Consider the following 24,144-nt stretch of genomic DNA (forward strand, 5'->3'; position numbering starts at 1 on the left):
TGCCTATCCAAAATTCTGGGCGATTTACAATGATAAAAAAGGGGAGTAGAAAATCTAAAACAATAGACATATACATTCAAGATATGTAGATTTGACATACAATTAAACAAAGAGAAAGAGGGGTGAACTACAATAAGGTATAGAAAAGAGAACATTGAAGGGAAAAACAATAAGAATGAAGGGGAACAGCTTCTTTACTGCTGGATATCTTAAAAACAAAAAAGGAAAAGTCAGTATTCGAAGGTGTCTTTTAAAAGAAAACATTGTAATGCACCTCTGAATTTATCCAGATTTTGCTCTTCTCTAAAATAAATTAGTAGTGAATTCCAAATCATGGGAGCAGTTACTAAGAATATTGTTACCCGGTGAGTACAAATAATCATTAAAGAAGGCATGAAGAATAGATGTTGATTGGTAGATCTTAAGGTTCTGGGTGGATCATGGTTTTAAGGGTTTTGTGTATTAACTTGGCAATTTTATAAGTTATTCTGTGTTGAATCGGTAGCCAATGGGCCTTTTTTTTAAAGAGGAGTGACGTGGTCATATTTCTTAGAATTAGTGATGACTTTAATAGCTGTGTTTTGAATTACCTAAAGACGTCTAATTTCTTTCTGTGACATTCCTTTGTATAGGGAGTTGCAGGAGTCGATTTGTTATATTACAAGTGAATATATCAATATGTTTAAAGATGGTAGTTCTATTATACTTGCTAAAGACGTAATCATTCTGAGTTTATGAACACTACTTCTATGTTTCTTTATCTTATGGTTTGATGCTTATTTCATATTATCTACCATTCATTGTCCTTACAGTCCTATACCCTTGAACTATTACAACTTCCTGGCTTTTGTGTCTGCAGTAGAGGAGATTAATAACAGCTCAGAGCTCTTACCCAACCTCACTCTGGGATTCCACATTTATGAAACTTACAACAATGTATTATTAATGTATAGAGCTGCTATAAATATATTTTCAGGAATGGAAACCGGAATCCCAAACTACAGCTGCAAAACAACTGGTCCATTGGCTGCTGTCATTGAAAGTCTTCCAGCTGAGCAATCAAGTCAGTTTTCCAGCCTGTCCAGGATATACCATTACCCACAGGTTAGGAGACATCCCAATTTTGCTCCACACCCTCTTCAACCTCCATTTCTTACCTCCCTTTAATCAAGCAGCATGAACTAATTGCTGAACCATGCAAAAAAATTAGAATGTGTAGCTTGCATTTAACTAGCAGTGCTCAGCAGCATGACCTGCTACAGGGTGTGTGTGTGTGTGTTTGTGTGTGTGTGAAGAATCAATATTCATCAAAACCAAACAAAATTGTTAACCATTCACACTTAACTATGACAAACTTCAGAATTCAAATGATGATTACAATATATTTTTTTAAAAGACTGTATGAAGTAATTCAATGCAGAAAACACTATCCCTAAACTCAGGATAAGAAAATAAAAACAAAATATTACTCTACAAAATATAACTCTACATTCTGGCTTTTGCCCCTACACTCCACAGAGACTGCTCTTACCAAAGTCTTTAGTGTCATGCTCATGGCCAGATCCAAAAGTCCTTTACTCAATCCTCATCCTCATCATTTGCTGAGTTTCTGCACTGTTAATCACAACCTACTCCTTCATATACTGTCCTCTCTTGGATTCCATGTATCTGTCCTCTCCTGGTTTGCCTCCCACCTCTCCCATCACACCTTGTGCTGATGGATTCTCCTCTGCTGCTATCCTTCTAGGAATTGATATACCCCGGTTTTCTTATGTTCTTATAATCTATTCTTCTTCCTCTACATCTCTTCTCTTGGTGCCCATGGTTTTTATGTGTCACCCATATGCTGATGATTCTCATATCTATCTCTTCATACCTGAGATTTCACAAAAACTCAAGGAAAAAGTCTCCATCTCTTTGCCTGTCATTTATCCCTTGATGTCCCACCATCCAGTGAAATTATACATATCCAAGTCTGATCTGGTCTTCTTTCATCCTAAACCTTCTGTTCTGCCTCTTCCATTCTCCATCTACTATCATTCCTGTCTCCTCTACTTGTAACTTTTGAGTTGTCCTCAACTATGACTCTAGGCATATCCCACAGACTTCTAAAACCTATTGCTTCTATCTCTACATCACCAAAATTTACCCCTTCTTCTGTGAGCATACTTCTCAGACCCTTCTCCACACCTTTGTAAAATCACACTTAGACTACTGCAATTTATTTTTAACAGGTCTCCCACTGATCTTCCTTACACCCTGAAATCCATGTAAAACTCTGCTGCACTCATCATTTTTTGTGAACCTTGCTACAATCATGTTACCTCTCTCCTCAGATCACTTCACTGGATCAGTTCAAACTCCTATTGCTAATGTATAAGTGTGTTCATTCTGCAGCCTCTCAGTAGCTCTCCTCTCTTGTCTCTCCTTTTATGCTGAAACCCACCTTTTTTGAGATTGCTTTCAACACATAACCCTCTTCCCTCTTTTTTTCACCCAAGCCAGCACTCTAACCATTCACCACTGACTGTAAACCAAACCATGGCATCTTGTTTGTCTGTCTTGATTAATTAGATTGTGAGTTCATTCAAGTGGGGACAGTCTCCTTTGTGACACCTGTGCAGCAGAAACAAAGTTGTCCCAAGCTAAAATCTTGGGCTTCAAAGTAAGAAATATTGTTCTCCTTTGATAAGTAGCAGAATAGATTTGTGTTGTTTACACACAAAACAGTTCCTGCTTGGTTTTTTAACTTATAATTTCAGGATCTTCAATTTGCACAAGTCAGAAAGGAAGGTTACTAGCAATGCTGAGCATGAATAAATTATATTCTGGGAGACCTTCATTAAAGCTGTCAACTCAGCTGCCGCCGTAGAGGGCTGCCCTCCTATTCTGAGAGCCATTAAAACCATGAGGAGACAGTAACTCCTGGAAATTGGAACATTTTCTGCATATTCCAAAAATCTGTGTTTCTGAATTTCTAGGGATTTCTTTTATTGGCTATTCAGGCATAGATTGAAGATTGCCAGACAGGTGGGATTGTATAATGTCTGTCATCTACTGACCATTTATAAAATAAAGGTGCACAACTCACCAATTAGTCAATCTACTGTATATATATCATCCTTCCACCCTTAAGATATGCAGCCTTCTTAAGATACAGAAACTGCAGCACTGAATGACTGTGGATAGCTCCTGCCTTGAGAGGAAAGCGATAAATGAAGGGTGAGTGGAATTTGAGAGGCTGGAGGAAGGTCTTAGGGTGGGGCTTTTATTTCAGTATTTCATTGCATCAGCAGTGGAGGCCACAAGTGGTAGGGGAAAGGTCATTTTTCTCTTCCCTCTCTCTCCCTGGATCTCAGTACAGTTCTTCTGCCACTGTCTACTATTTAGTTTTAATATCTCATGCTTTTTCTCCTCTGCTCTAAATATTTGATATAGGATGGGATGTGATCTTTTTATGACTAAAGTGGTGATGAATTCAATCTGTTATTTTCTGCAGATCACCTATACATCGGGAAATCTTGTCATGAGTGACAAAGTTAAATTTCCTTATTTCTACCAGACTGTCCCCAGTGAGCTGTATCTCTGTACTGGGATAGTCAAATTATTGAAGCATTTTGGCTGGACTTGGGTCAGTATCATTGCATCCGATGATGAAAACAGCATGAAGGCTGTGCAAATCCTAAGAGAAGGGATTGAGCAAAATGGAGGTTGTGTTGAATTCATAGATACCTTCAAACATTCTGGGTTTCTATTATATCAGAAGTTTGATAACATTCAACAGAGCATCCGCACATCTTCAGCTAAAGTGGTTATTTTATATTGCAATAGACACTACACAGAGTTTATAAAACAATCAGTCATTTGGGAAGCACCTGGAAAGATCTGGATCATAAAAGCTGAGTCACTCTTTTTCTTTCCCTCATACTACAGTGGAAGGAAAATTGTCTTTGTTTTCACTATGACCAAGAAGAATATTCCAAGCTTTCACAAATTTATCCGTGAGGTGAATCCTACTGTGTTTCCAAGTGACTCATTCATAGAGATGTGGTGGAAGGAACTGTGTAATGACCAGTGTCCCAAGAGCATCCAAAGATCCTGCAACAATAAAGAACCATTTAAGTACCGATCACACTGCAATATCAAAAACTCTGGGGACAGTTATAATGTATACAATGCTGTTTATGCCCTGGCACAAGCACTGCATGACATGATCACTTCTAGTTCTGAAAATATCACCAAGTGTAGTGGAGAACATGAGAGATTATTAGATTTTCTCCCATGGAAGGTAATATCCTATGTTAGAGAAATGTTTCTTTGGGGTTTTTTTTCCCCAGAAAGAACTAATGGTATATAATTGTGTAGTGACATTGAAAGCAGATTAAGCTCCCAAAATAAAAATTGTCCTATAAATAAAAATTCCATTATAATTTCAATATTTTAAGCTTCATTTATGGTATATTTTTATTCTTTTACTTCTCCTTTACAAACTGTACAGTAGTTTTTAGTGCTAGACATAGTGAGCATCCAAGCTATTACTGCCGGGGCCGGCACTAAAAACAGCACTATGGTTTTGTATAAGAGTGTTATTGTTCTAACTTATACCTTCATGGCAGTTTACAGACATTATTTGTTTCTTATTCAACATTTTTTATTAACACCTTTTTACAAAAGAGTAGCATATTTTTTTGTGCCGGCAACAGCGGTAACAGCTCAGATGCTTATAGAATTCCTGACACTAAAAAACACACAAAACTTGTAAAAGTTAGACTGTTCTGCTTTTACTCCTCCCTTTTATCAAGCAGCTTGAAATAAAAATGGAGGAATAGAATGGGTGACTCAGCAGTTAGCTTGTGCTGCTCAGCAGTGCAGCTTGATAAAAGGGGGGGGGGTAATCTAATAATTTTAATGGATTTTACTTTATTTTTCTGTTTTTAGAAGTATGTTGTGCACTAATCTTTCAATTGGGAGGCTCTAGTTCTAATACTTGATTTTGGTGGAATATATAGTGGCATTGTTGTACGTCAGTTAAGTACACACCACTCAGATTCCGACTTAATTAAAAATTTGATGTTAGGTTTTTATTTGAAACTTTGGCACAACACTTATTTTTATTTTATGCTATGACTCTGTTTATGAACATAAGATTATCACCTGGATCCCAAACACTATCCTTCTCTTTTACTAAGGTGCGCTAACCGATTAGCTCACGCTAAATGCTAATGCATCCACAGACTAACATGCACATGTTATCATTTAGTGCGTGCTAATTCGATTAGTGCGCACTAATTGGTTAGTGCCTAAGTAAAAGAGGGCCTATATCTGATATTTGTATTGTATTTTTAGTTTCTTATATGTTTTAAGCATTAGTCTCTTTGAAATTTGTGATTTTAAACCCCTGATGAAGCTCATTTGAGGGCAAAGCTTGGCCCATGTCAGATAATGTTATACATCTGCTTTGATCTTGTGGATGTTAATAACATTTATTTACACTGCACATGCCCAGTTACACAGTTGCTTTTCCCACCCCTTTTCCAGTCTCCTGGCATGTGCCTACTATCTTTGGTGATGAATTGACCTTTGAACCCATGCCTTGGGTTCTTCATTTCATTCCTTCTGTTGCTTTGTCTCTATAAGATGCACTCATGCCCTTTAACAACTTTTTGTTCTATGGAGTCATCATTGCACTTTTGATGTCTTGGAGTATTGTTACCTTCCCTGATTGGCCACAGGCTGCAAATGTAATGCCATCTCTTCCCTCATCAGTAGTTGCCATAAAAGCACATTCATTGACTCCTTTTCTTGATACCTTCAGTCCCCTATTCCATCAAAGTCTGAGGTAGGCACAACTGTCCTTCTTTTCCTCTAACACTGATCAAGAGGGGAACTGTGCTGAGTCTCTAATATCATCTGAGCTACTGCTGAATTTGGTTCAGAGCTGTCAGTATTAATGAATACCTGAAGGACTGGCCTAGTGGTTAGAACTTCTGCTTTAGCACCCTGAGCTTGTGAGTTCAATTTCAGCTTGTTCCTTGTGACTCTAGGCAAGTCACTTAAGCCCAGGTTCTGTAAAGAATGCCTAAGTGGGCCAGCACCTAGAAAAATGGTGCCAGTTGCACGTCACTCATGCTTATTCACCCTTTACAGAATAACACATAACAGCACTTATGTAAAAATTTAGGCAAAGGTTTTAAAGGCTTACATTTCAGACACTTAAGTTTTTGGAGGATCTACCCATAGAAAAGCCTACTTAGGCATTTGGTGCTGCTAAGTGCCCTAGGTCCTTATCTTTATACAATTGGGTAAGTGCATATCGCCCAATTATTATTTTTTTTTCAATTATTGAACCTATTAAGATAATTTTGACAATTAAGTTAGGCACCTAAGAAGTACATAACATTAGAGGGCAAATTCTATAAGATGCGCCCATAGGCACTGTTCAGTGCGATACAAGTAAAATTGTGTGCTGCTTAATGAATCACGCTGACCAGCACCTATTTTGGAGGCACCCATTAAATAGGCCAGCTCTAGGCACAACTAAAAGTTAGGCACCTATGTGAGCGCTTAAGCATGCTTAAGAGCAGTGGTTCTGCAATAAGGCACCTAGCACTTAGCCACGCCCATACCTAACATGCATAGCGCCTATTTTTTTGAAGGCCGCCTAAATTTAGAGGCGCCTTATTGCAGAATCACTCTTTCTTGATAGGTGCCTAAGTTTCAATTATGGCTGATTAAAAAGCTTAATTGAGCTTGTTAATCAATTTAGATAGGCACCTATCTAGTTGGGCGCCTCCAAAATAGGTGCCTAACATTAGGTGCCAGTTACAGAATTTGGGCCTGTGTGCCCTTTAGAGAATCTGGCCCTTAAACCCTCCATTGCCCCAGGTTCCACAATTGAACAGCCCCAACAGACTGCCTTCTCTTTGCTCTCCTTCATAAACTCCTGCTCCCTCTCTCTTCACCTTCCCCCTCCCTCCCATAATTCCCTTGCTCCCCCTGCCCCCCTACATCTTCTCACCTGTCTCTCTATGACTGCCTGTTAACTTTGTCCTGTAATTTTACTGTAAATGTCAATTGTAACCCGTTCTGAGCTCCCGGGAGAATGGGATAGAAATCTAAATAAATAAATAAATAAGAAAATACTTAAGAGTAACTGATTAATATTCAGTATATTGTGAATCTCTTCATAAAAAAAACCAGCTAATAAATCCAAATAAATAATTACTTTTTGATGCCTTCAGTTTTACCTAAAATGCTTAATCAAATACGGAAACAAAATTATGTGATAAAAAAGGCCATTTTTACAAACTTTAATAATAAGCTCCACCCTAATGTTGTTTGAAAATGAAAGCATGTCCCTAGAATCAGGAACAGATTATATGTGCTTGAAGATAGGGATGTATTTTTGCAGTTACTTTCACTAATAAATTTGTTTAACAGCTTAATTGTTATCTGAAGAGTCTCCACTTCAAGAATGCTATAGATGAGGAAATCTTTTTTGATGAGAATGGTGATCTCGCCACTGGACATGATATTATAAACAAATTCTCCCTACCTGATGGTACAGGAAGTAATGAAATTATTGGAAGTTATAACCCTTACGCTTCACCAGGGCAGGAATTAACCATCCATGAGGCGGATATCGTGTGGGAGAGCACATTCACAGAGGTAAGATTTAAATAATACAAAGATAAAATAGAAAACACTGAACCATGCACATGTTGAGATTCAATAAATGAGAACCAATAAACAATGGGAAGATCCACATTAAACCAGAATCATACATCCTTTACACTACAGAATAGCTCTGGATCACTCCTGCCTTTTACATCTTTTGAGTTCTAAATCAAGAACGTTAATAGCTCTGTGGCAGTGTGTGTGAGTGATATAGCACAGTGGCATACCTAGGGTATGTGGCACCCGGGGCCCATCATTTTTTGACACCTCCCCCATGTAAAAAAATATTTTTTGTAATAACCATGAAACGGAATAAATGGTCAGAATAGAAACAGGCAGTGAAAATTTTCTTTTATTGAACCTCATATATGTAACTATTATTCCAAACATAACATAAATTATGTCTGAATTGTCATGACATCAGAAGTACATATGGAGTAGTTGCAGGTGATGCTTGGGACAGTTCTGATTGTGTTAGTTCGGTTTTATGTTTTTTTGAATAGAAGGATTTTTATTTCTTTTTTGAAGGTTTTGTAGTCTGTGGTCGAGGTCAATAGGTTGTAGAGTTGGGGGTCGAGTGTTGCAGCTCGAGTGGCTAGGAAGTTGTCGAACAGTTTTTTTCTTTTGACATTTTTGGTTGGAGGGTGTGTGAATGCTGCGTGAGTTCTCCTATCAAGTTTCAAGTTTAATGGTTTTTTTGATTAATCGCTTAATCGTATTTCTAAGCGATGAACAATTTAAAATTACAATAACTGGGAGACAATACAATACAAAACTATATATAACGACATAAGGGATTAAAAATTTAACTTAACAAACTCATAAACACAAGGAAAAAAGGGAGGTAAAATATGTCTGGTTGAGGTGGATTGAATTATTTAGCTGAAGAAATGAGTTACCCCCCTCCATTCCACACACATTAATTCTCTTCCATTTTTGTTCCCATTATAAAAAACACTGATAAGTTCCCAGAAAAAAATACACTAAAATAAGAAGTGAAAACAAAGGCCCCTACAGATGAGAACATAACATAAGAATAGCCTAACTGGGTCAGACCAATGGTCCATCATGCCCAGTAGCCCATTCTCATGGTAACCAATCCAGGTCACTATATACTTGGTCAAAACCCAAAGAGTAGTAACATTCCATGCTACCGAGCCAGGGCAAGAGACACTTCCCCCATATCTTAATAACAGACTTTGGACTTTTCCTCCAGGAATTTGTTCAAACCTTTCTTAAAACAAACAACGCTATCTGCTTTTACCATAACTTCTGGCCACTTCATTTTTAAGCTTAGATCTTTCCTTCCAAACAGATATCTTTCCTTCCTTGTTAGATATCAAATACAGAAAGAACAAGGTAACTTCACAAGGACTTAGCTGTGCAGGAAATGTGAATCTCCTCATACAACCACCATATAGTGCAAAAATGTGCAAAGGTCTGTTTTTTTATTTCGATCACTACATAGCCTAATGCCACACAAGCAGCGCTGTTACAAACATATTCTGAAGGTCAATGCTAAGATTAACAAAGTTTCCTTCCTTGGACCACAAGGAGATACTGACAAACCACTGGAAGAGACCCCAAAACAACTACCCAGGAACAACACCCAAAGACTCACTCAGTGTGTGAACCAGCTGAGTGGAGTAGACTAACTTTGGGGTGGAAATGGGCCTGGAGTTTGCTCAGCAGAATTTCTCAGACCACCTCTTCCTCTCAACACATTGACACGCTGCCACCACCACTAGGAACACCTCACCGGGTAGGCCAGCAATGCTTATAAACTTTATAAAACACATTATTATATTTTCTTATAAAGCACATATTTTAACTGAACTCTCCGACATCCTCAGCCTTGTCATTTACAAAAATAGAAGGAAGAAAAGTTCCCGTTTCCTGCTGTCTCATGTCCCTGGCCTATACAATATTTTTCTTCTGCAGACCCTTCAAAAGTCTGACCAAATCCTCGTTTCAATTGCATTATAAAGTACTGAGGATGCCATCTCTCCCCAATCCCAGGTCGTAAAGTCTAAGACAGTAGCGCAAACTAGTGCTGCCCGATTCAGGAAAAAAAAAATAATTTCGATTCGATTCAGCCTATTGAATTGGTTTTTCGATTCAATTTTCCTGCCCAATTGGGTGTTTTTTTTCAAACATCCTGGTGGGTTTATTTTATAGCTTTTTCACCTCCCTTTGGCTTCTCCTAACCACACTGGCGCTGTGGTGTAAATAAAATAAAGAAACAAAAAGGACTTTTCCTCTCTGTTAAATCCTAGCTCACGTTTGCGGTCTAACACCAGCTCTGGCAGGATACACATTTCAAATCTGACATATTGTAATCACAAAACAGAAAATAAAATTAGTTTTTCTACCTTTTGTTGTCTGGTTATTTTTCAAATCTTGTTGGTCCAAGGCTCTGGTTGTCTTCTGATAACTTGCTTGCCAGGATCTCCTTTCTTATTTCTCCGTGCTAACCATCCATCTGCCATCTCTGTCCTCCCCTTCCGTTTCCCTTCCCTCCCCCAGATGTCTGGCATCTTTCCTTTTATCGTCTCCCTCCACAGATCCACCTTTTCTTAACTACCCTTTCATCTAGCATCTCTCCCTTCTTCCCCACCACCCCAGGGTCCACCATCTCTTCCTTTCTTTTCCCAACTACCCTCCTATCCAGTATCTCTATCCCCCCTCCACACCATCCCTTGTGTCCAACTTTTCTCCCTTTCTGTTCCTTCCCTTCCTAAAAACCATGGTCCATCATCTCTCTCCCTCTCCTCTATTTTCAGACCCATTATTTCTTCCCACCCAAAGTCCGGCATATGCGCGTCTCTTTGAAACCCCCCCTTCCCTCTGTGTACTTCTACACCAGGGACCCCCCTCTTGAAGGCCTGCCTGCCTTCCTGTCCCCCCTCTTGAAGGCCTGACTGCCTGTCCTCCCCCCTTGAAGGCCTACCTGCCTGTCCCCCTGGCCTGCCTGCCTGCCTGTCCCCCCCCTTGAAGGCCTGACTGCCTGTCCTCCCTCCTTGAAGGCCTGCCTGCCTGTCCCCCTGGCCTGCCTGCCAGTCTCTCCCCTTGAAGGCCTGCCTGCCTGTCCCCCCTTTGAAGGCCTGCCTGCCTGTCCCCCCCTTGATGGCTTGCCTGCCTGCCTGTCCCCCCCTTGAAGGCCTGCCTGCCTGCCTGTCCCCCCGCTTGAAGGCCTGCCTGACCCCCTGGCCTGCCTGCCTGTCCCCCTTGAAGGCCTGCCTGCCTGCCTGTCCCCCCATCTTGAAGGCCGGCCCGCCTGTCCCCCTGGCCTGCCTGTCCCCCCCCTTGAAGGCCTGACTGCCTGTCCTCCCTCCTTGAAGGCCTGCCTGCCTGTCCCCCTGGCCTGCCTGCCAGTCTCTCCCCTTGAAGGCCTGCCTGCCTGTCCCCCCTTTGAAGGCCTGCCTGCCTGTCCCCCCTTGATGGCTTGCCTGCCTGCCTGTCCCCCCCTTGAAGGCCTGCCTGCCTGCCTGTCCCCCCGCTTGAAGGCCTGCCTGACCCCCTGGCCTGCCTGCCTGTCCCCCTTGAAGGCCTGCCTGCCTGCCTGTCCCCCCATCTTGAAGGCCGGCCCGCCTGTCCCCCTGGCCTGCCTGTCCCCCCCCCTTGAAGGCCTGCCTGCCCGACCCACCCTGAAGGACGGCTTGCCCCCCTGACCTCCCCACACCACCTACGTTATTGAAACAGTCCGCAGCAGGATCGCGATGCCAGCGATCCTTGCGCTGCTTCAGCGCTGCTTCCTCCGCCGCGGTCCCACCCCCTCCTCTGACATCAGAGGAGAGGTGGGACTGCGGCAGAGGAAGCAGCGCCAAAGCAGCGTAGGGATCGCTGGCATCGCGGTCCCGCTGCGAGCTGCTTCTCCACCTCAAGGGGGGGGCCGGGGGGGGAGAAATCCGGACGTCGGGGGCGGGGAACTGGATGCCAAGGCCGGGAGCACTCCCTCAGGGCTTGCACCCGGGGCGGACCCCCCCCACCCCCCTTTTGGTACGCCACTGATATAACAACAAAATCCTCCAAAAATCACATTCAGACCAGGAAACAAGGTGAACCAAGAATAAAGAACAATGTGTTTTGAGTTCAGAGTTAACTTTCTCCAGACCTCAAATTTTCAATACATATCTACTGACATATTTCTCAAACCCCTTACACAGGATTTTTATATCTAAGTATAGCTTGTCCTACCTTACCCCTTCACATGTATTGTCCTACCTTGCTCCTCCACATGTATTTTTTAATGCTTAAGTAAAAGTATGGAGGGGCATATCGAAAGGAACGTCTAAGTCCATTTTCGTCTAAGTCGCAAGTTGTCCAAAGTAAAAAACAGCCTAGGACATATTTTCAAAATATACGTCCAAATTTTTTTTCTTTCGAAAATCGTCTGATTATATATCCAACCGATCTGATTGTCCAAGTCGCTAAATCATTCATCTTTATATCACATTTTCATCCAACTTTATGTTCAAGTCAAAAACACCTAGAACAAGCCCTGTTAGACATGGGAGGGGTCTGCAAAGTGATGGACTGAACATCCAGACATGGCACCTAAATAGTGGGGTACCTTACAGGGCATTGCTGTGAACTTCACGAAAAGGGTGCCATGTTTTCTCCTCACTACAGCTCCCTTATAGGTCAAACCACCTCCAGAATCCCCTTGACCCACTTATCTACCACCCTAATAGCCCTTATGGCTGCAGGAGCCACTTATATGCCAGTAAAAAAGGGTTTTGGGGGTGTATAGGGGAGTGCACATGTTTAACTATCAATGAGTGATTACAGGGGCTTATGGGCATGAGTCCTCCTCTCCATGAGTCCCTAACCCACCCCCAAGATGGCTTAAGCTGTCTCTGTGCTGGACAACTAGGCTTTCCTATGTCAGGCTGCCAGGTGATGATGGTCTGGAGGCTGAATTTAAAGATGTGATTATGATTTTTATGGGGTGGGGGTTGGTGATCACTGGGGTAGTATGTAGGGGTCTGTTTTATGTGTTTGCAGTGCTTATCTGGTGACTTTAGGTGTTTTTTTGTGACTTAGACCATGTTTTAAATGGTCTAAGTCACAACGTCCAACTTCTGTCGATCCTGGGCTGTATAACTTTCGGTTAGCCAGAAAAAAACCAAAAATTACCAATAATACTAAATAATCCAAATACAAAAAATTGGTAATGTCTTATCTAAGCACCGAAGTCTGAATCTTCAAAGGCATGCACCAAGCACCACCAATAATCAAGTGCTTGAGCAAAACCAAAGGAGAGACAGAAGGAGCCAAAATAAGAAACAGGGAAGAAAAATCAACCCTCCAAAAAACACCCCACACTACCTAGATAAAAAGAAAAAGAAAAAAAGAAAAGAAAAAAAAAGAAAAAAGTCTATCAATCAAAAAACGCTGGAACAAATGAATGAATAGAATGAAATCACAAAATAGTCCATAGTCCACATTACAGTCACATTCCAAATACCAAGAGTGAAAAGCAATCAGCGGAACTTTATGTAGAATGTCCTTCCTTAGTGAAGATGAATATAAAATGGTGTCCAAAATAACAAAAGCAAATAGTGAAAAACAATATAAAAAATAAAGGCAGAAAACCATCCGTGAACAAAGGGGCTATCCAATTCCTGTGGTATGTAAAGCATACTTGCGTGCTCGTCACGTGAATTGTGATTTACTATTGCTTCAAAAAAATAAAGAAACAACTTCTAATCAGATCTGTGTAATTTCCCATTCTACTCAATCTGCTATTATGGCCCGTAGTCTACGGGCCCACTGGCACATTCTTCAGCTTCATCCTATTTTTAAAGAACACCCATGCATTGCCTTTATTAGAAGTAAAAATTTGTCAGAACATTTAGTATCTTCTGACTTTTCTGTCCAATCCTATCCCCAGGCTACAGATGGTCATCACTCTCCATGTGGTCACTGTACTATGTGTGCCACCTCTCATCATGGAAATACATGGATTCACCCCAGGACTCAACGTATAGTTCATTTGAAATCTATAACTTCATGTGATTCCACTTATGTTGTGTATGTCATCTCCTGCCCATGTGGACTAATTTATATCGGATGTACTAGCAGAGCCATAAGAGTCAGATTGATCGAACATCAGAGCTGTCTTAATACTGAAAAACATACTGCCTCTATGGTATCACACAATCTGATTCATCATCATCTGTTTTCCCAACTCACATGGTGTGTTCTTGAACAAATCCCCTATACATTCAGGAGGGACAAGCAAGCTCAATTATTGATAAGAGAAAATTTTTGGATTTTCACTTTAAAAGCATTTTGCCCTTTTGGACTGAATGAAAACGTAGACAAATGCTTTACTTGAACTAGTCACGTTTGGTCTTTTAGTATGTCGTCATGACATATAGTACGTTGCTATGGGTGGGGCTTCAGGGTTGTCCTTAAATGGGCCCCTCCTTTCTATTTTTTCCAGTGCCAGCCTGACTGTGCCGCGGCCCGTGTAGCGCTCAGACCTTTCATTAGGTTCTGGCTCTCCAGTTTACCATACTTAATACATTGTATTGGTGACTCTTTTGTCTCCCTCCTGATGAGGAAATTGAAACAGGACCTGTCGAGTGGAGATACAACACAGACGAGTATCCGCATTGACTGTTCAACTCCAGCTGTTTAAGCTAAGTATCTTAATTTTTATTGGTTCTGTGAGGTGGATTGGTTCTACCCCACGTTTTATTTTATCATCACTGAATCATCTCACAAGTGGTCGATTCAGCTGGAATTTACACTGACTCTTTTAGTATTAAGTTTTGTTCACGGATGGTTTTCTGCCTTTATTTTTGATATTGTTTTTCACTATTTACTTTTGTTATTTTGGACACTCTTTTATATTCATCTTCACTAAGGAAGGACATTCTACATAAAGTTCCGCTGATTGCTTTTCACTCTTGGTATTTGGAATGTGACTGTAATGTGGACTATGGACTATTTTGTGATTTCATTCTATTCATTCATTTGTTCCAACGTTTTTTGATTAATAGACTTTTTGATTTTTTTCTTTTTCTTTTCTTTTTATCTAGGTAGTGTGGGGTGTTTTTTGGAGGGTTGATTTTTCTTCCCTGTTTCTTATTTTGGCTCCTTCTGTCTCTCCTTTGGTTTTGCTCAAGCACTTGATTTTTCCACCAGTTCACTAACTTATAATTTATAAAGGCACGATGATGTATGGGGCAGGATTTATTTAGACTTTGGTCTAAGTGTTCATCACTTAATAAATATCTGCTTGGAGCTATTGGTCATCGTGAGGGAAAATCTAGCCCGTACTGACTAGTGCATTGCAGTTTGCTTCATTTTCTGTGGCCTTATTTTAGGACCTATTGGTGGTGCTTGGTGCATTCCTTTGAAGATTCAGACTTCGGTGCTTAGATAGGACATTACCAATTTTTTTGTATTTGGATAACTTTCGGTTATACATGCTTAGACATAGTCATACAGACTAAGTCTAAGCCAGCTCATGTCCCACCCAACTCCCGCCCTCGGCACTCCTCCTGAAATGCCCCATTTAGCTTTGGTCGTTCAGCGGCACTATGAAGACCTAAATCATTTAGAAATATGTCCAAAACCCGGTTTTATTATCGGCACTTGGACATATTTGGACAATGTTCATCCAAGTGCCGACTTAGGCCGGTTTTTGGACATTTTTCTCTTTCGATTATGAGCCCCTTATTGTTTATGTTTATTTAAAGCTTCTATACCACTCCTAATGACTATGAAATCAATTCAGAGCGGTTTACATGACAAGTAAAAAGTACAGTGAGAAAAACAGCAATTGCTAAATGTAATACCTTTTTAGCAAATATGGCAAATATGGCAAATAGAATTAATGCAATTACTGTTAACAACTTTATTGTTTAACCATCTGTTTTGCTTTAGTAAAATTAAATTTTGAAAACAACTACAAGTGAGTTTATGAATCATTATTAAACCAGGACATCTAAAAAAAGGTGTTCCACAACTGAACAGTGAATTGATCAGTCTCTAAAACGTTCCTTAAAATCAATCCAAGCTGCAATATTATTTAATTTTGTTTTTATTGCATTTTCAAACAATAACAATTACAGCATGAGCAAGCAAAGATGCATGTCAAAAATCCCCTCCAATCTCCTCCACCCTCGTCCCCTTGGCAGTAACAGGTAACATACAGTATAGAGTGGTTTGGAGTCTCAATAACATTATGTATATTTAGTGCAAGAGTCTAGTCCCGCTCTCCAAGTTATATAACAGTCCTAGACTCTATGATACACCAGTAAGGTATTCCGTCGAAGAACCATAAGTTTACACATTAATTGGATATGGCCCAGCATTACCAATAAACTGTTGTATTTTGGTATCTTTGTGGAATGCCAATGCTTTGCAAGTGCTATTCGAGCTACTGTAAACACAAAGATAGCCAGGTGTTGTTCATGTATGTTATATCCAGAAGAGGCAGAATTGGACAATAGAGGGAAATTTCTGCGCTGACCACATCCCCTCCAGCATAGGTTATTCTGAGTCCTATATATGCGAGATAACGTGCATGGGGTCATATACCAACCACAGTAAAGTTTATAATCACTTTCAATCAGGTTAGAAGATAAAAGAAGCAGAAACAGATTTATGTAGATCAATTTCAAACAATGATCATTTCCTTTCCCTCCTATTCCCCCTGTAGGGATCATGGGGATTCTCCCTAGCCAATAATGCCAAATATAGCCAGGACATCCCTCTACCCAATACCTTGGTTCAATGATTTTTACAGGAGGGTTTTCCCTAAAATAAGATCCCAGAATGCCCTCTTACCCAAAAATGTGTGCAATTGGGTATAAACAAAAGAATCCTGGCTCAGAAGACTATATTCTTAGCACATCTATTAGTTTAACATTTGATTTTAGTCTGGGGGGAGAAGAACCCAAGCTGAAATATTACTGATCTCTTTTGCTGGGTCTGCAGATATTGATCAGGTGAATCTCTGCCATCATCATCATTGTCAATATCATCTGTGTTTGAAGCAATCTGGTCCATCACGGCTGGACATTTTGGTCCAAATTCTGTATAGGATGCCCAGTCTCAGAAGCCAAAGGGCATCCTATTTAGAATCAGGGCTAAGGCCTAAAGTAAACCCGATTCTGTAACCGACGTTCATGTTATAGACACCGGTTAGATAATTGGGTTATTGTAGACGTGGCTGCTAAGCTTATTGCGGAAGGGATCTCCCTGCCATAAGTTTAGTGGCCATGGCTGCGGCCGCCAGTCCCCCCACCCCTTGAATGAAACTGGCAGGAGGGATGCCCAATTCCTACTGCTAGAATTCCCCCACCCACTTCACCAAGTGGAACTGGCAGGAGGGTGCCCAATCCCTTCTGCCTAGAACACCCCACCCCTCTGAATGAAACTGACAGGAGGATGCCCAATTCCTACTGCTAGAATTCCCCCACCCACTTCACCAAGCGGAACTGGCAGGAGGGTGCCCAAAACCTCTTTCCAGATACCTCCCTCCCATCCAGTCCAAACAAAACTGGCAGAAGGTTGCCCAATCCCTCCTGCTGGAAATTCCCCACCAACCCATGAACGAACCCAGCAGGAGGGATGCCCAATCTGTCCTGCACGGAACACCCCCATCTCCCCCAAATGAAATTAGCAGGAGGGATTCCCAATCCCTCCTGCTTGGAAACCCCCCACCCACCCCCCAAATGAAACTGGCAGGAGGGTGCCCAATCCCTCCTGCCAGAAGCCCCCTGCTCCCCCACCATAGATTCTGCAATGACCCCCCACATGGGAACCCCCACCCCCTCCTCCTACCCCCCTCCCTGAACCCCCCTGCTCTCCCATAATGATGACTGGCCGGAACAATGAGTGAGGTGATTAAATTTGCAGATGACACTAAACTGTTCAGAGTTATTAAAACGCATGCGGATTGTGAAAAATTGCAGGCGGACCTTAGGAAATTGGAAGACTTGGCGTCCAAGTGGCAGATGAAATTTAATGTGGACAAATGCAAAGTGATGCACATAGGGAAGAATAAGATGAATCACAGTTACCAGATGCTACGGTGCACCTTGGGGGTTAGCACCCAAGAAAAGGATCTGGGTGTCATTGTAGATGATACGATGAAACCTTCCACCCAATGTGTGGCTGCAGCCAAAAAAGAAAACAGGATGCTGGGTATTATTAAAAAAGGGATTGTTAATAAGACTAAGATTGATATAATGCCCCTGTATCTCTCCATGGTGCAACCTCATTTGAAGTATTATATTAAGATTTGGTCTCCTTATTTCAAAAAAGAAATAGTGGCGCTAGAAATGGTTCAAAGAAGAGTGGCCAAGATGATAAAGGGGATGGAATGCCTCTCATATGAGGAAAGACTAAAAAGGTTAGGGCTCTTCAGCTTGGAAAAGAGATGACTGAGGGGAGATATGAATTCTATAAAATCCTAAGTGGAGTAGAATGGGTACGAGTGTATCGATTTTTCACTCCGTCAAAAGTTACAAAGCCCAGGGGACACTCGATGAAGTTACAGGAAAATACTTTTAAAACCAATAGGAGGAAATTTTTTTTCACTCAGAGAATAGTTAAGCTCTAGAACGTGTTGCTAGAGGTTGTGGTAAGAGCAGATAGTGTAGCTGGTTTTAAGAAAGGTTTGGACAATTTCTTGGAGGAAAAGTCCATAGTTTTGTTATTGAGAGAGACATGGGGAAGCCACTGCTTGCACTGGATCAATAGCTTGGAATGTTGCTACTCTTTGGGTTTTGCCCAGTTACTAGTGACCTGGATTGGCCACCGTGAGAACGGGCTACTGGGTTTGATGGACCACTGGTCTGACCCAGTAAGGCTATTCTTATGTTCTTATGAATAAGTATTCCATACTATCTATGTCATGCAGAATTTTATTTTATTTGATTCAATTCCCTCTTTAACATATAGCACAACCCCCCCTCCAATTTGATCTACTCATATATAGTTTGTACCCAAGTATAACAGTGTCCCATTGATTTTCCTCCTTCCACCAGGTCTCCGAATTCCTATTATATCTAGTTCATCATTAAGTGCTATGTACTCTAACTCTCCTATTATATTTTTTAGGCTTCTAGCATTTGTATACAGACATTTCTAATTGTGTGCTTTTTTCCTTCCAACTACAGACTGCTGAGAAGACAGGGAAATTTTGAGTTTTTTACTCTGCCTTCCACTTAAACCCTCCTGACTTTCTTTCACCATTATTGAAACCTCTCTACCAGGACTTCATAAATATCCTGTTTCAATAGTATCTTCCAAGGATACCTCACACTGAACCATCCACTCCCGGGCGACTGTCGGCTTTCCCCCACATCTCAGTTTAAAAGCTGCTCTATCTCCTTTTTAAATGTTAGCGCCATCAGCCTGGTGTCTAGCATCTAGAAAATTTAAGAGAATATGTTTTGAGTAGTTAGGAAAGCAAAGATACAAAGGAAATTCAAAATAGCCAATATGGTAAAATGGGGGGACAAGACATTTTTAGATATATTAGTGATAAGAAGAAGTACAAAAGTGACATTGGATGACTCAGAAGTGAAGGGGAAAATATTTAGAAGTTGATAAAGATAAGGATGAATTTCTCAACAACTATTCTTGATCTATGTTCACAGCTGAAACACTGATATTGAGAGCACAGAAGTCAAATGCAAATAGTGCTGGAGTTGTGGTAGACCTTGATCAATTTTCAAAGTTAGCTAAATTAAAGATAGAGAAAGCGATGGGGCCAAATGACGTACATCCAAGGGTACTGAAAGAACTTAGGGAAGTTCTGGTGGATCCACTGGCTGATTTTTTCAATGCTTCTCGTTTGTCAGGAGTGGTATTGGAGGACTGGAGAAGGGTGGATGTGGTCCCTCTCCACATAAGTGGAAGTAAGGAAACTTAGTTAAAAATGTAGTTTCTATGGCATTTTTTACTGAGTTTGGGTGCCTACTGGGACCTAAAAAATGGTGCAATTTAGAGAATCTGGGCCAAAATGTCCAAATGAAAAATGAATAATACAACCCTTTGGATGTGGGAGGATTCAGCATTTTAAGTAGACTGTGTTGTAGTGCTATTTGATATCACTTATATAGCACTTCAAGGTGTAAGCAGCGCTATACATTTTGACATTTATAGATGGTCCCTGCTCAGAAGAGCTTACAATCTAACTTGGACAGACAGACATGACATATAGGGCCCAAGGTAAAAGGAATTAGGAGTTGAAAGTATTCTCAAAGAGGTGGGCTTATAACTGGGCCTTGAACATTGCCAGAGATGGATAGTGGGGCACCCTAGTGGCACTGCAATGAACTTTGCATAAAGTGTCCTGGATACAGTGTACGGGGAGCCCTCCAAAACTCACCCCAAACCTACCATTATCATCTGTATACTGCCCTAATTTTCCTAGTGCCTGTAGTTATCACCTATGTGTGAGTACAGTAAGGTTTGGTGAGTTTTGGTAGGCTCACACTTTCTAACACAAATGTAGTACTTTTAGTAGAAAATGAGCCTGGGTCCTCTGAAGTCCTCTGGGTCCTCTGAAGTCCTCTGTAGTGACCACTAGGCTGCACCACACACCTGCCTGATGCTCTACAAGGACTAGCTGTAACATCTGCTGCTGTCATACAGATAGATATGTACTGTTTCATTCACATCTTTGGGGCATTTCAGGGTATCAGTCACTACTGGGTGAGGGTGGGGAGCTTATTCCATCATGCATTCAGTAGTCATCTGATTAGTTTGGGCAGCTTTCTGGTACTTAATTGTTATTAAAACTGCTCTAGCCCCATATGTCCAAACTGGGCACTGGACATTTTGTAAAATGGTTGATTATTGCTGCATAGCAACCAGGTCAAAAGTCTACCATAGTCCCATTCAAAACAGGCCTAAAACCTACCACCTTGAAAATTGGTTTCATAAATGATAAAAACATCCAAGTGCCACGTTAAGCTGTTTTAAAAATGTGTTTATCTATATTTCCTGTCAATATAGAGCTCATACAACTCCATCCCACCTCCAAATATACTATTGAGTAGCCTCATAAAAGGAAGGAAACTTATTGGGAAAAGTAGACTCTGGCTTAGACAGAAAAATAACACTGATGTTGAAAAGTCATACCCCGTATCATCTCAAGTAATTCAGATTTTTAAAAAATCAATCCTCAGATACCTCCACAGTCCAGATGTAGCCCAAGTTGTCATCCTGGGTTCAGGAAATTAACCAGGGAAGGAAAGCCTGTCTGCTGCTATGATTGTATCCCCTGTCCAGAGGGAGAAGTCTCCAACCACACTGGTGAGAGATTTCATGCTATCATGTGCCATGATCTTGAGCATATTGTATTTACTATCAGGCTTATATTCAGCCTTTATTAAATTCCTAACATAGGCTAAATAATACACATGCACTCCTGACTAGTCAAAAACATCACAAGAAATTCTTGTGGGTATTTATTTTCTTGATTACTAGGTGGGAGGGTGGGGAAAATAATTGCTTATTAATATCTGTAAGTTTATTGTGCTTTTCTTATAATATTATATGTACATGAATTATTTGCATGCATAATTGTAGTTTGAAAATTTAATAGATTTATAATAAAAAAAAGAATTGAGCATGTCCTGATCTGAATGTCTTAATTGCGATCTCAGTGGTGAACAGAAAATGGGTCTTCACATGTCCTAGTTGAATACCCAAAGTCTAATCTAAAAATATGAGCCGGATTCCACTTGAAAAACTAATTACATCTTTATTGTGTGAGACATATGGAATCCTTGATAAGCATACATTTCAAGTTCAAATACTTCTAAGAGATAGTGCATGATTTGATTTCCAATAAGCACATTGTCCATTGTTTAATGTTTAAACTAGTTTGTCATATTGAAACATGCCTTATTATATAGGAAAAGTATTCTTTGCTGTCATAGAACTCAGGCCGTTTATGAGATAATGGAACAATATTTCTCATTCTCAGATATGGACACCTGTATAAAATGCCCAGAGGACCAATGGCCTAATCAGAAGAGAGATGCCTGTATCCTCAAAGTGATAAACTTTCTAACTTATGAAGAACCTTTGGGATTAATTTTGATTTTCATCTGTCTTTTCTTATTTCTCATTAATATTGTTATTTTGGGGATCTTCATTCATTACAAAGACACCCCCATAGTAAAAGCCAACAACCGTGACCTCAGTTATATTCTCCTCATCTCTCTCATGCTCTGCTTCCTCTGCTCCTTGGTATTCATTGGACAACCTGACAAATTGACTTGTATTCTCCGACAGACTGCCTTTGGAATCACGTTCTCCATCGCTCTCTCCTCCATATTGGCAAAGACCATCACTGTAGTCATGGCCTTTCATGCCACCAAGCCCGGAAGCAAGCTCAGAAAATGGATGGGTACCAGGGTCTCAGTTTCTATAGTACTCTCCTGTTCTCTTATTCAAACTGTTATATGTCTTGCTTGGTTGCTCATTGCTCCCCCATTCCCATATATTAATATGAGATCAGAAATTGGAACAATACTAATCGAATGTAATGAAGGGTCAATAGTTGCATTTTACTGTGTTCTGGGTTACCTGGGATTTTTGGCTGGCATCAGCTTCATCGTAGCTTTCCTAGCAAGAAATCTACCTGACAGATTCAATGAGGCCAAGTACATCACTTTCAGCATGCTGGTGTTTTGCAATGTCTGGATCTCTTTCATCCCGACATACCTGAGCACCAAGGGCAAATACATGGTAGTGGTTGAAATATTTGCTATTCTGGCCTCCAGTGCTGGGCTTTTAGGCTGTATCTTTTTCCCTAAGTGTTATGTTATTCTGCTGAGACCTGAAAGGAACAACAGAAAATGCCTATGAAAAACTGAAATTATTATTTGTGTAAAGGATGGATTATTTTAATATTGATATCAGGCATCAGTTTTTGGGCAAGTCAAAGTTATATGTAATTTTTATACCTTTAATTTAACATATTTTTATTTTAAATAATTAGATATACAATTTAGGTAAATATAATTGTCAGTAATAAAGTTGGTGACATTCAGTATATTCTTGTAATAACTCGTATGTACACATGAATGTCATTCTTTAAATTTACATACATGTTTCATGTTTATTAAAATTTGATGCAAACACTTTTAATAACATTTCAAAGTGAATTACAAATCTACTAAAATTGAAATTACAAATAACATTTAGGGCTCCTTTTACAAACGCGCACTAGCGTTTTTAGTGCATGCACCCTATACTGTGCGCTAGCCGAAAAACTACCACCTGCTAAAGTGGGGGCGGTAGCAGCTAGCGCGCGGGGCATTTTAGCGCACGCTATTCTGTGCATTAAGGCCCTAAAACACCTTTGTAAAAGGAGCCTTTAATTACAGCAACATTTAAAGACAGACATACAAACCACATGCGGAAGGGGGGGTTGAACTACAAAATTTTATAGGAAAGTAACAATAAAGGCTCATACACTAGGATAGGGGTAAAAGTCGGTTTGCAAAAAGCAAAATCTGTTGGGACGCTATGGGGTTCATAATCGAAAGAGAAAAATGTCCAAAAACTGGCTTAAGTCAGCACTTGGACGAACATTTCTCAAAAACGTCCAAGCGCCGATAATCAAACCGGGTTTTGGACGTATTTCTAAACGACTTAGGCCTTCTTAGTGCCGCTCAACATCCAAAGCTAAATGGAGCGTTTTGGGAGGCGTGTATCAATAGCTTGGAATGTTGCTACTCTTTGGGTTTTGCCCAGTTACTAGTGACCTGGATTGGCCACCGTGAGAACGGGCTACTGGGTTTGATGGACCACTGGTCTGACCCAGTAAGGCTATTCTTATGTTCTTATGAATAAGTATTCCATACTATCTATGTCATGCAGAATTTTATTTTATTTGATTCAATTCCCTCTTTAACATATAGCACAACCCCCCCTCCAATTTGATCTACTCTATCCTTGTGATATAGTTTGTACCCAAGTATAACAGTGTCCCATTGATTTTCCTCCTTCCACCAGGTCTCCGAATTCCTATTATATCTAGTTCATCATTAAGTGCTATATACTCTAACTCTCCTATTATATTTTTTAGGCTTCTAGCATTTGTATACAGACATTTCTAATTGTGTGCTTTTTTCCTTCCAACTACAGACTGCTGAGAAGACAGGGAAATTTTGAGTTTTTTACTCTGCCTTCCACTTAAACCCTCCTGACTTTCTTTCACCATTATTGAAACCTCTCTACCGGGACTTCATAAATATCCTGTTTCAATAGTATCTTCCAAGGATACCTCACACTGAACCATCCACTCCCGGGCGACTGTCGGCTTTCCCCCACATCTCAGTTTAAAAGCTGCTCTATCTCCTTTTTAAATGTTAGCGCCATCAGCCTGGTGTCTAGCATCTAGAATCTAAGACACGTTTTCGAAAGATATGTCCAACTTTTTTATACTTTCGAAAATTGTCTAATTATTCGTCC

At 40.5% G+C, this 24,144-nt stretch overlaps 1 protein-coding gene across 1 annotated transcript; it reads left to right on the forward strand.

The window, feature by feature from the left end:
• Positions 1-333: 333 nt before the first annotated feature.
• Positions 334-22,533, forward strand: LOC117346136 (vomeronasal type-2 receptor 26-like). Its single transcript, XM_033915541.1, has 6 exons — positions 334-365; positions 813-1,104; positions 3,500-4,288; positions 7,441-7,668; positions 20,844-20,970; positions 21,647-22,533. The coding sequence occupies exons 1-6, from the start codon at positions 334-336 to the stop codon at positions 22,531-22,533; spliced, it is 2,355 nt and encodes a 784-aa protein (XP_033771432.1).
• Positions 22,534-24,144: the final 1,611 nt, after the last annotated feature.

The sequence above is a fragment of the Geotrypetes seraphini genome, chromosome 12, assembly GCF_902459505.1.
Source record: "Geotrypetes seraphini chromosome 12, aGeoSer1.1, whole genome shotgun sequence".
NCBI classification, from domain to species: domain Eukaryota; kingdom Metazoa; phylum Chordata; class Amphibia; order Gymnophiona; family Dermophiidae; genus Geotrypetes; species Geotrypetes seraphini.